General features: G+C 45.2%; 1 protein-coding gene across 2 annotated transcripts in view; it reads right to left on the reverse strand.

Moving 5' to 3' along the window:
* The window catches only part of SMPD3 (sphingomyelin phosphodiesterase 3), a 309,603-nt gene that overhangs the window by 63,448 nt on the left and 232,473 nt on the right, over positions 1 to 13,682 (reverse strand). For both annotated transcript variants that reach the window (XM_073659311.1, XM_073659312.1), the window contains one exon: positions 47 to 1,610. In XM_073659311.1, the coding sequence (XP_073515412.1) occupies positions 47 to 1,369 (1,323 nt within the window). In that variant the 5' untranslated portion in view covers positions 1,370 to 1,610. The remainder of the gene's footprint in view (positions 1 to 46; positions 1,611 to 13,682) is intronic.

Genomic DNA, 13,682 nt, shown 5'->3' on the forward strand with positions numbered 1-13,682 from the left:
TAAACGTTACCATGCAGTCTATGTAAAATACTCATCACTGACTCACCTTAATAAACAGAGCTCCCTTGGCGGCCAGCGCGTCTATTCCTCTCCCGTTGGGATAACAGTGATAGGTAGCGTCCAGTATGGGGTAGCGGCTAGCAAACATGAGCCCACTGTTCAGACACTTAAAGCCACAGCAGCCATGACAGCTGTAGACCCCCACATCGTACAGAATATGCTCAAAATAATAGTGTAATTGTTCTTTCAACTTTTCCGCAGCCCGTTTGTCAAATGCTTCCTGAAGGCAAAGGAAGTCCAAGTTGGCTGGAAAGAAGGCAGATATTTCATGGTCAAGAATATCGTCTGTATGCTTTTTTTTCCGGGCTGCAGCTTTTTTAATGATGGATGCTTTGTACAGAAGTTTGTTATTAATGCTGCTTTGGTCAGTAGCTCCATCTACCACCCGGCCCTTGACTAGTGATTCACGGGAAGTGGTGCAGCTGTCCAGACTTCCACCATCCCCTTCCCTGTGCTTATGGTTAGAGGTTGGGCTTTTTTGAAAGTCTGGTTCTGTTTCGGCCAAGCAGGCCGCATTAACATGTCCACCCATAGCATCAGGCTCCATGTCAGATATGTGACCGTGTTCCTCACCACTGATTCGAATAATACATGCATCTTCCCCTTCACCCATATCTCCACCATTCTTCCCATCCCTTCCCTCTTCATTATTTTCCCCCAAATTTTCTACTTTGTATTCCATGGATGTAGTTCTCTTCATGCCCATATTGACAGCTCGGTGGGTGACATCTGTGCCTTGTGGAGAAACTAGGCTACTAAAGCTTGCAGCACTGATAGATGTGTTGGTTGGAGAGTCTATGTAAATCTTGATTTGAGGTCTACTGGCACCATTACGAATTCTCCTTCCAATTTCTTTGGCCCGTGCCTGAGTATTGAAGAGGTTAGTAAACCTGGCCAATGAGTCTGGTAACAGGCAGACATTGGCTGAGCCAAAGCAAAAACTTTTAGCGCTGCTTGTGGCTCTCCATTCTGTTAGCAGCTTTGCTCCACTGGCCCTGGCCTTGTCCTGTAGTCGAGAGTAGATATAGGGTCTACGAACAGCTTGGAGAGGTGACCATAGAAGAAATCCAATGAAAGCAAATGGGAGAGAGGAGACAAGCAAGGCCAAGTATATTGGGGTGGTGATGATAATACAAAGTGCCTGGAAGTAACAGGGATCATCGGACCGCTGACGTTTTTCATAGGTGGTTGGCAGAAAAGAGGCTAGGAGACGATCTCCAAGCCAGAAGCAAGGAAAAATTAATGCCCAAGATAGGGAGTGGAGGAAAGACAGGAAGCTACTGGGAAAGGGGGAAGTGTGCAAAACCATCTCAGCTCAGTTGTGTCCTCTTCATGGGAGCTTCTGCATAATCCCACTCTTGATGAATTATACAAATAAAGGGGGCAGAAGGCAAAATCCTCCTCCAAACCCCCCTCCAAAATGGAGTAATTTGTACTTCTGTCAAATATCACCTTGACATGTCACCTGAATCAAAGATATATGTAGGATAGGAATGTTTTTGGGACAAGAAGTGTGTCATTTCTTGATTGAAGCCTTCATATCTGGTATTCTGGAGTGAGAAAAGAGAAAAAATGTGATTATATATAAAATTTAAAAAGGCATAGTAACTCATACAAATCAATATAATCTGAAAAATCTGAAAGAATTGGCTTGTTTCTATAGGTCTGAAACTGTTGTGTAACAAAATATGGCAACTAGAGACTCACTGACCAAAGGTCCTTATTTACGGGGAGGGAAATTGATAATATAGCAGGTTGATCGGCGCTTATTTCCTTGCATTCATATGTTAAAATCATTGTAAGTTTAGTGTAAATATGATTGAGCGAGCGTTCTCTCCTTCCTATGCATTTTCCATTAAGCTATACGCAGGTTACTGTTTACATGAGGGGATGTACCGATGGCAAACAATGATTTATATGTCAGCATAAAAGATGCGATCAATGGCAAACGTCCAAAATAAGGTTTGTCGTTCAATGGTTGGACGTGTTTCCACTGGGAAATAATTGTGAACGATTATGCACTTAACTCTTTCGGTGCACTTTTAGTCTGTGGTATAGAAGCAATTGTCAGTCATATATTACCCACATCCTAAAATATTCTTAAGGGACAACTTTGAGGACATTTTCTAGACCTTCTTTTTGAGTATTTGCTAGGCCTTCAGAATGAGAGATGTAAAGTGATAACCTTATATAAAATAAGTGGAAAATACATAGTCTAGTGTACTCTGCTGAATATCACATCAAACAAGTTTTGTACTTGAAAGTATTATAATTCAGACAAATCGAGTCCTAAAGGTATATGCATATGTGACTTTCCGCTGATTATCCACAGTGCATCTGCAATGTTTCCGCATCAAAATCTGAACTTGTGACATGAAAATTTTGGTACAAATTGTGTTGAGAATTTCACTCTGTGCATGCATTGCATGAAATCTGCCAAACAAGTCATGAGATTTGTAAAATGCCATTATCTTAGCTGTTACCATATTATACTGCGGATCCCCACAGAAAAGATGTACCAAATCTGCAATGTGTACATCCATCCCTAAACGCTTTACAGCTCTACAGAACCCAATGTATTTAAAAGGGACATGTCAGCATCTTTTCCACCATAATTCATTTGTTTCGTACATAGTGAGAACACCAAAAGCATACTGCTCTCCCAGGCAAGCATCTATGGCCACCGCAAAGAGCTGCAGGCAAGCTGTTACCCATGATTGAACATTAATGTTATGTATAATTGACCCAGACAGGACCTCCTGTTTATGGTAAAGTTGCTTGGTTGCACACTAGAGATGAGCGTTGTTCTACTCGAACTGTTCGCCAATCTCAAATTCGAGCTGTTTTGGGCGGTGTTCGAGCCGGTCGGCGAACACGAACAATTTGAGAAAAATTCGGCTGTTCGAGGTTATGTTCGATAACTGTTCGTGCACCAAAATCATAACTGGATTTTTTCTCAGTAATGATGAAAATTAATGTTAATACGCAGTTTGAGTGTACAGCGGGGCGGGGGGAGGGGCAGGGGATGGATCTCTGCAGGAATAATGAAGATCTCCATTTTTTTTTCTCTTTCCCGCATTTGCAGTGGGGAGGTGCAATCTGTCAGCCTATCAGCAGCGCACACACGGAGCGAAGTGCTTTTTTTCACACAAGCAAGGGCATGTGTGATTGGCAGTGTATGTCACATGTCCTTGCCCTATAAGACCAAGCCATTTTCCCCGTCGCCACCATTTTCTCACTGCTGCAGCTGCGTGTTAGACGGCACCGCTGTTGCTGTGTGCGCTATACCTTGTTAATTTCAAGCCAATTTTCGCACAAATATACAGATAGCTTGGGAGTAGGGAATAGTTGTGATTGCAGTCCTTTTAAGGACTAGGTTACAGCATTTCCTACGACTTTTATCAGGCAGGTCTGTGCTCTTAAATAGATAGATTGTGGGAGTAAAGACTAATTGTAATTGGAGTCCTTTTCAGGACTAGGTTACATCAGTTCCTATCAGTTTTTGCCAGGCAGGTCTGTGCCAGTGCTGTGCAAGTTTTTTTCACAGCATTTGGCTGAATCTAGCAAAGCTAATCCTTTTTGGCCTATTGCAGAGTGTGTTAGTCAGTGGAGTAGCCTATCTGTGTTGCAAGATATACCACCTGTGTATAGAATACCAATTTTTTTACTGCACCTAGTGAAGTAAAATCTTTTGGGCATAGCATCATTCTATTAGTCCATCTATACTGACCTCCATCAGGTTGCAAACTGAATATAATTTTTTTCTGCATCTAGCTCTGAAAAAATATTTGGGCTTCTAGCAGTGTGTGGGACTTGGTCTATTAGTCCATCTATACTGACCTCCATCAGGTTGCAAATTAAAAATAATTTTTTTCTTCATTTAGCTCTGAAAAAATATTTGGGCTTCTAGCAGTGTGTGGGACTTGTTCTATTAGTCCTTCTATACTGACCTCCAGCAGGTTGCAAATTGAATATAATTTTTTTCTGCATCTAGCTCTGAAAAAATATTTGGGCTTCTAGCGGTGTGTGGGACTTGGTCTATTAGTCCATACTGACCTCCATCAGGTTGCAAATTAAAAATAATTTTTTTCTGCATCTAGCTCTGAAAAAATATTTGGGCTTCTAGCAGTGTGTGGGACTTGGTCTATTAGTCCATCTATACTGACCTCCATCAGGTTGCAAATTAAAAATAATTTTTTTCTTCATTTATCTCTGAAAAAATATTTGGGCTTCTAGCAGCGTGTGGGACTTGTTCTATTAGTCCATCTATACTGACCTCCATCAGGTTGCAAATTAAAAATAATTTTTTTCTGCATCTAGCTCTGAAAAAATATTTGGGCTTCTAGCAGTGTGTGGGACTTGGTCTATTAGTCCATCTATACTGACCTCCAGCAGGTTGCAAATTAAAAATATTTTTTTTCTGCATCTAGCTCTGAAAAAATATTTGGGCTTCTAGCAGTGTGTGGGACTTGGTCTATTAGTCCATCTATACTGACCTCCATCAGGTTGCAAATTGAATAAAAAAATTTTCTGCATCTAGCTCTGAAAAAATATTTGGGCTTCTAGCGGTGTGTGGGACTTGGTCTATTAGTCCATCTATACTGACCTCCATCAGGTTGCAAATTAAAAATAATTTTTTTCTGCATCTAACCCAGCCAATAGTTTTGGCCTAATACCACAGTTTGGCCACTCAGCTCTGCTCGGTTACCATCCATTGTTTTTTTGTGCAAACAACTCCAGAGTTGTGAATTAGTTAACCACCAAAATGAGTGGAAAAAGGCCTGCTGCTGGTGGAAAGGGGAATAGGCGTGTTGGGAAGGGGAAAAAAGGTTGTGTCCGTGGGGTAGGTGCAGAAGAAAGACCATCTTCCAGCCAAACTAAAATGTCTACTTCTTTTAGCGGACAATGTGATAAGATCCCTTTCTTACGGCCACGCCAATCGCTACAAATTCCAGATGAGGCACAAAAACAGCAGGTGCTTCAACGGATATCAAGTGCTCCTTTAAGTGGGCTCTCCTCCACATCAACTTCAACATCACAAATACTCCAGTCCTCAAAGGTGTCACCCAAATCGCACTTGCTTCCTCACAGCTCCCAAATCTCCAGCTGCCCGTCTGAGTATGAGGTAGAACAGATGGTTGAGTCTGCAGAGCTGTTTACTCATACTATAGCCTGGGAATCAGAGGTCGACTCCAGCGCTTCTGTGAATCCAGACGAGGAAATGATCTGCACTGATGCCCAGAATCTTTATGAGTCGGATCCAGGACCAGACGCAGAAGGTTCTGACCATAATGTAGACCCTCATTCCCAAACTGTAACTCCTGTTGGTGGAGACAATGAGGAAGACGATGATAAGACTCAAATACCTGATTGGAGCGACAACTTTAGTTTTTTGTCAGGGCAGGAACAGGTTGGCTCTGAGGACGACGGGTGTGATAACGCACAGGGTGATGATGATGAGGTCGGAGATCCCACTTACTGTCAACCCACAGTCAGCCAAGAGATGAGGTCAGCAGAGGAGGTGGAGGAAGATGCTAGTGACGACGAGGTCAGGTTGCGCCTTCCTGGACAGAGACGTAGTACTGGAAGCATGTCAACAACTGCATCCTCAAACACAACTCTGCCTCTCACCACAAGTCGTGGTGGCTCTTCAGGTCGCATGGGTGCTAAGCCTTGCATAGCCTGGGCATTTTTTCAGATCGATAAAGATGACCCAACTCGTGTTATCTGTAACATTTGTCAGCAAAAGCTAAGTAGAGGCCAAAAAATACATAGTTTGAGTACTTCATGCATGAACCGGCACATGGACATGAAGCATAAGTTGCAGTGGGAAGCTCAGTGTGCTACAATGCGGTCTAGCCGGCCGGGCCAACCACCGTCTGCCATATCTTGTGCATCCGCGGCCTCTTCATCCTCTGTGACTGGGGGGACAGCAGTCACACCTGTTTTGGGGCGCAGACCTGCCACCTCTTTACCCGCAACAGCCAGCGTGATTGGCAGGTCATCATTTTCTTTGGAGGTGGTAACACCAGCTGGTCTTGAGCGCTGTCCGACATCGATAGCACCACCTTTGGATCAAGGCAACCTAACATGTCCGCCTGCATCTTCCTCACAGACCGGCAGTTTGCCGGGGACACCCTTATCAACCCCGTCTAAGCACAATAGCCAGCCCTCGGTCCCTCAGATGTGGACAAGTAAAAGACCATTTCCTCCTAGCCATGAGAAAGCTAAGAGGTTGAATTTCACCATCTGCAAGCTCTTGGCTACAGAAATGCTGCCTTTCCGCCTGGTGGACACAGAGGATTTTCGAGACCTTATGTCCGTCGCAGTGCCACAGTACCAGATGCCCAGTCGGCACTACTTCTCAAAGAAAGGTGTGCCTGCGCTCCACCAGCATGTCGCACACAACATCACCGCTTCTTTGAGAAACTCTGTGTGTGACAGGGTGCATTTCACCACAGACACTTGGACGAGTAGGCATGGACAGGGGCGTTACATGTCGCTGACTGGGTACTGGGTAACTATGGTGACAGCAGGACAAGGGGCTGCTGTCCAAGTCTTGCCGTCCCCACGAGTTGTGCGTCAATCCTCTTTATGTCATTTTTCCTCCACTGCTTCTGCCTCCTCAACCTCCTCTCGGTCTTCCACCTGCACCCAAAGCCTGTCTGGTCATGCCACAAGCTTTCTAACTGCGCAGAAGGGATCCTGCACACCTCCTTACTATGCTGGCAGTAGGGCTCAACGTCATCAGGCGGTTTTTACATTGAAATGTCTGGGAAATGTGAGTCACACAGCTGAGGAGTTGTGGTCAGCTCTGGAGAACCAATTTCATGAATGGTTGTCTCCACTGGACCTGAAACCAGGGAAGGCCGTGTGCGACAATGCTGCAAACCTGGGTGCGGCCCTTCGCCGGGGCAATGTCACACACGTGCCTTGTATGGCTCACGTGTTGAACCTGGTTGTCCAGCAATTTTTAGCCCACTATCCCAGACTAGATGGCCTTCTGCAGAGGGCACGGTCGCTGTGTGCTCACTTCCGCCGTTCGCATCCCGCAGCTCAGCGACTTACATCTCTACAGAAGTCGTTGGGCCTGCCACTTCACCGGCTAAAATGCGATGTGCCTACCCGGTGGAATTCAACTCTGCACATGTTGCAGCGACTGTGGCAGCACCGACAAGCCCTGGTGCAATACGTTCTGACGTATAGCCTGGGCCAACGAGATTCAGAGGTGGGGCAAATCACGCTGGAGGAGTGGTCTCAGATCAGGGACCTATGCACCCTTCTGCACAGTTTTGAAATGGCGACGAAGATGTTTAGTGCTGACGATGCCATTATCAGCATGACTATTCCGGTGATTTACATGCTGGAGCACATGTTAAACAGAATTCGGAGTCAGGTGGTGGCACAAGAGGAGGTGGAGGAAGTAGAGGAGGAGGAGTTGTATGCGGAAGGGCTAACATCTGCAAGGTCCAGACGGTCGGCAGCACCAGGGCGGCAGGCATGTGAGGGTGGGGGAGATGATTTTACCAGGGCGCATGGTAGCAGCCAAACTAGTGAGGAAGGTGCAGGAGCCCAGGAAGAAGTGGAGGACGAACTGATGGAAGACTCATCAGATGAGGGAGACCTTGATCACATTTCTGTTGTGCGAGGTTGGGGGGAGAGGACAGAGGAAGGAAGCATGATTGTTACCTCGCCACCAACACAACAGGGACTTGGTGCTCCTGGATGCGCAACACACATGAGTGCCTTCTTGCTGCACTACCTGCAACATGACCCTCGAATTGTGAGAATTAGAAATAATCCTGACTACTGGGTTGCCACACTGTTAGATCCCCGGTACAAAAGTAAATTTGCAGAAATTATTCCTGCCATAGAAAGGGATGCACACATGCAGGAGTATCAGCAGAGACTGTTGCAGAATCTTACATGTGCTTTTCCACAAAACACCAGTGGTTCACGTAGTGAATCTTACAGTTCTAACTTGCCAACCGTGGTCTGTATGGAATTGTTCAATAAAGGGCCCAAAATTAAGATAACATAGATGGGAGAGGTCTCTATGAATAGGAATTCCTAAGTATTTGATACCCTGTGAGGGCCAGGCAAAGGGAAAGTTGGACTGGATGGAATCCTATATGGATTTAGGGAGGGAGACATCGAGGGCCTCAGACTTCGCTGCATTGATTTTAAAATTTTACCATGTAACAAAGTGATCTATTTCAGCCATAACAGCAGGGATGGATATATGTGATATATACTAGGACATCATCAGCAAATAGAGAGCACTTGTACTCGGTGCCTCCCACCTCAATCCACCTAATATTGGGGTTATGGCGAATTGATGAGAGCAGGTGCTCCGTCACTAGGATGTATAAGAGAGGGGACAGAGGACATCCCTGCCTTGTCCCATTGGTGATTGTGAAAGGTGATGAAAATGTTCTGACGCACCCCCTGGGCCTTGGGACACCCGGAGCCGGACCCTTTTTGGTGGATGCTGGTGGTTGTAGTCTTCGTGGCGGCGATCCGGTTCCGTGGCTCAGGGCGGTCAAACCAGTGGCGGAACTATTTATGTGGTTTTGATGTTTAAATGTCCGACTACGCCACCCGTGGATTGCGGTCAGAGTGAACCGCCGCTACAGGGCAGACCGCTAAGGCTGGTGTTGTGGGTGTAGCAGAGCGTAGCATAACTCCCCACGGGAGGAGTATAGCCTCAGGGCAGTGTATGCGGAGGATGGGGGTGATGGTGCAGGGCAGCAGCAGTAACGACACGGAGTCAGTGATGCAGTTCAGGGCCTTTACTCACAGTTCTTATTATCCAGACCACGTCTGCAGGTAACGGCTGCCCACGTCGTACTGTGCTCACCAGGTGAGGGGCTCAGACAACTCCCAGATAACTTTGGAGCGCTTCACAGGACCCCCTTTGTGTGTCCTTTGTCTGGCCTTTCTTACCAACACTTCTGTCCGGCTGCCTCGGGCCTCCTCTTGGTAAACTTGGCGCCAGTTTCCCTGACCCTATGTGGTGCCTTCCTAGCGGGTGGAGCAAGGGGCTGCGCCACATAAAATGTCAGAGCCTCCGGTTTCTAGCTGAGGGTCGTTTCCTGCCTCCACTAGTTCGGGGACCGGTCTCCCCCTTTGGCCTGACCCCTCCACGCAGGTGGATTCGGGCGTGCGGTGGCGACTCGCCCGTCCGCACCCCTGGGATCCCTTCATTCCTCGTTCCTGGAGCCTTCTCCGCTCCTCTTCCTTCCTTCTCCCTCTTGCAGGCCTGGGCCTCTGTTACTAGGCCCGCCTCCGGAGCAGAGCTCATGCAGAGCCCCTGCTCCCTGCCACTTCTGCTCAGACTTCTCTGCACTGAACTAAGATGGTGCCCACCTTTTATACTCCCTTCTCAATGCACCCAGGAACTGCTTCCTCCCTGCTCCTGCACTGCAGGGTTCCCCTTCCTCAGTGTTCCCTCCCCCCACTCCAGCCAGGGACAGGGACTGTCGTGCCCATCTCAGGGGCATATTGGTCGCCCTGCCCCACGGCAATGTGGTGTAATGCATGCAGGTGTCGGGTCCTGATCCACACTCCATCCTTATCTGAGAGTGAGATATCACACCTCTGGGTGAGGTGCAATACGTCTGTAGCAACCGAGCCCTCGGTGCTACAGTTCCATTTATCTTCAGCCTAGGTGACGTATTGTGATACAGGGCCGTGATTTTGGCTATAAAAGGGTCCCCTAGACCCCTACCCCAAGCTTTTTAAGAGAATCATATATGGCGTGCCAGGAGACTCTATGGAATGCTTTCTCAGCATCCAACGAGAGTATCTACTTACAAATTTTTAACTGCATCTAGCCCAGGAAATACTTTGTGCCTAGTAGCAGTGTCTGCTAGTCAGCGGATTATCCCGGCTGTTAAGCAAGCTACACCACCTGTAGTTTGGACACTTAATTTTTTCAAAGGAAATGCTTCGGGACCACGGGATACTTAGTGAAGAGCATCAGGAGGCACCCCAAGGCATAGGGGCTGGGACTGGCACTAGGATGCCTTGCGGTGGACAGCCGAGTTCGATCCTTATAAAAGCTTTTTAACTGCAGCAGCTTTAGTGGACGCTACTGGAGCTGGAATTACGCGGCTGCTGGCATGAGACTTGCCCTCCAATAGATCCTTGTAAATGGATTTAAAGTGTATTCATTCAAATTAGAGGGACAATTTAAATTAAAAAGCTTAGAGCTGCCTCCACCACAGGGGGGCTCTCTCGACCCACCAGCGGACAGGCACCAGTATTGGGAGAGGGGGGCTGGCCGTCAGGGTTCACCGCGGCTCTGGCACAAACCCGGCGACACGGAGGTGGCACGGGCAGGAGCGGACTGGCCGTCTCGGCTTCTCACTTTTTGGATTTTAGAAGGGCATGACATGCCTATATCTGTGTCTCCCCCTCCTTTTACTCCTCCACCTCTTTTCTTTTCGCATGACTATATGTACTTGTCACTTTTCCATGTGTTAGTTGTGTCTTCTGAGCAGTTTGTCAGCTTTTGGACACCTTTGAAGGTGTTTTCTATGTGTTTCTATGTGTTTTTGTTTGCCTGCCATTGGTTTTAACGGTGTTCGAAGGTGTTCGACGAACAGTTCGACGAACAGTTCGGCGAACACACGGGTGTTCGACGAACCGAACCGAACTCGAACACTACGGGGGTGGCTCAACACTATTGCACACCCTCTAGGCACATTATTTTTCATTATATATGATAAAAACAAAGCAAAAATAATATATTATTCACAAACAATCTTACAATTCTGAGAAAATATGACCATAAATTTCAGTTGGATGACAATTAGTGCAAAGTAGACAAATTTACATGCTTTTTTAGGTGATGTAATTAAAAAATTAAAGAGGATCTGTCACTTTTTAAAAAATGCAGATAAATACGTTGTAAAAATCCCAGAGCTCTACTGATTCTCCATCTCTTTTCCATTTTGAGCTGCATCGCTCTATTGCAGAGATATTCACATTTGTCCTTGGAGCATAATATGTGAAATTCCTGCTTGAAGACCATCTTGCCATTTCTTCAGAGTCTTCTCTGGGGGGTGTACACTTATATCCCTCCCTCCAAACTGCTGTAAATCACAGCTCCGAAGCCTATCTAACAGTCTAGCATTCTCAGATGCAGCCAAGCTCTTATTGGCAGCATCTGGGAGGGATTGGGTGAAAGTGTACACCTCCAGAGAAGACTCAGAAGAAACATCTAGTAAGCAGAGATTTCACATACTGGCTTCCAAAAGCAAGAAATGTGAATATCTCTGCAATGGAGTAATGGAGCGCAAAACAGAAAAGTACGGCAGAATATGGAAAGCTCAGAGATTTTTGCAAGATATATATATATATCAATTTTGGGAGCAAGTGACAGCTACTTTTTAAGCAGTTTTTTCTTGTATGATTACCCTTGAATCATGTACCCTAAACGGGCATGTGTATATTGAGTGTAAATTGAGCCCTGTGCATCACACCTCCAATAGGAACATTTTTGGTGACTGTAAACAGACGTTTAATACCCATTAGTGACAGAGAGTAAAATATACTTTCTCTCAAGGGATGGATGTACTGGCATGAGTTATCTATGCCAGTATCACAGTGTGAAAGAAGAAATGACACCTCTCACATAAACATAAAGCCTTCTCTCCCTGGGACTCCATTAACTCTGGTTTTAGCCAGAAGCCATTTATCTTTGCCATGACAGAACAATAACCATTATTTCCTGTGACAACTACACTGAAAAGAAGTATAGAAGAAGTGAGGACCTTCATTCCGCTTGTGTTTGGGGGTGTCCGGTCCCTGAGGCAAGAACTCTGTTACAGCTGAGTCTGTTCTGTTCAGAGAACATAAATGTGTAGATGGTCGCTGCAAACATCTATCAATCTGTGCAGACAGTGGAAAATATCTGCAAATTATTCCCAAATTGTGTCAGTTTTATTTCCAATCTATTTTGTATCGTATGTAATATATAGCGCTTGAGAACCAGTAAGATCATTAATAGGAAAAAGTTTAAAAATGTCTCGGTAAAAAAATCAGAAATGTCGCTATAAGGTGCACACAACGACTTTTCTAGTTTTTCTAGAAAAATTTCGACATTTTTATTTCTGAAGCATCTTTTTTTGTTTGTTTTCTGAGTACTTTTTTGACATTTTTTGACAGCCAGCAGGTTCCTTAAGCATTCTTCCATCGTTTTTGGTTTGATATTTATTGACATTTTCCGTACTTTTTTTTTTTAACCTCCTTCAACAATGAAGGAACTGCTAGCGGTATTTGAAGCAAAAATGCTGTCAAAATGCGCAAAACAATGCCTGAGTGTCTTTTGGACATCTTTTGAGCCTTCTCATCGACTACTACTATAAAGTATGGAGCTCATCCAATTGGAAAATGCCTGAAGAATGGTCAGGTCACTTCTTTGAACCGCTTGGCGTCTTTGGAAACCTGAAGTGGTTAAAAAATGCTGAAAAGACTGAACATATGAACAACAAGAAGTGCAACAACATAGAAATGCATATTTTCATTGTTTTGAATATTTACTTAGCAGTTTTGAGCAGATTCCACTTGAAAAAGACACTGGGTCCAATTCATCAAGAGCAGCGTTGTTCACAAAAATCTGGACGAGGGGGCATGGTGAAGTCAGAAGCTCTTGATTTGTGAAGGGGTGTACCAACAATCAGTCTTTCTAAACAAGCCATGAACAAACAATTGAATTACATTGGTCCATGTGCTATCCGATTTTTATGCAGACAGCACACGTCCGTAATATACGCTTGTCTGAACGTGTCCTTAAAGAGTTAACAGCTGTGGTTCTTTCATACTACACATCTGCTTGACTAGATGATTCCAACATTTGTCCGCATCACTGTTGAGTAGCCTGTTTTTTTAATTTATCATTTAGTAATTTAACAGTTGAATAATTGAGGATTTTTTTTTTATAAATTATCACATATGCAACTGCCATTTTTTTTTAACTCCTAGAAAACTCCTTTATGGTGCCTTCACACATAGCGTTTATGAAAAAAGCACCACAATCTTTGTGGATTTTTCTGCATTTTTCCTATGTCTCTTGTGCTGCGGAGGCACTTGTGCTGATTCTATTGAAGTGCCATATTTTTCAAAGTGCCAGGGCAGTTAAACATGGCATGAATCTAACACTCATCTCTTTTCTCTTAATAGAGGTATGTATTGTGTGGCGCCCCTGAGGGTTCGACCGCCACAGGGATGCTGCACTTCTTTAATGGAGTGTGGTGTTCCTCCTCTGAGGTAAGAACAGTGTGATAGTCGTGACCCAACCTTTGCATCCAACACCACATTTCTCCACCAGAGGGAGTTAGTATGCACTAGGTGCTGCTCCCATCTTTACAAGCCTCTATTAATTATATATATTGGATTCTCACTCCCATCTTTGCAAGCCTCTATTAAAGGTATATATTTCATTCATCTTACTAAGTTTGTTCCCTGATGGTGTAAAGTCATCTCACTTATTCAAAGAGTTTATGATCCATGTTGGTCTGCAAGTTTGTGGGACTTTGACATCCCTATTGATGATCCCATTTCCTCATCAGCCGCTCATCTTCTGTTTCTTACCTCCTCTCTCGGCCTTTCACAGC

Source organism: Phyllobates terribilis, unplaced genomic scaffold (assembly GCF_046119375.1).
Source record: "Phyllobates terribilis strain yellow unplaced genomic scaffold, ASM4611937v1 Scaffold_13__5_contigs__length_258822181, whole genome shotgun sequence".
Taxonomy (NCBI): Eukaryota; Metazoa; Chordata; class Amphibia; order Anura; family Dendrobatidae; genus Phyllobates; species Phyllobates terribilis.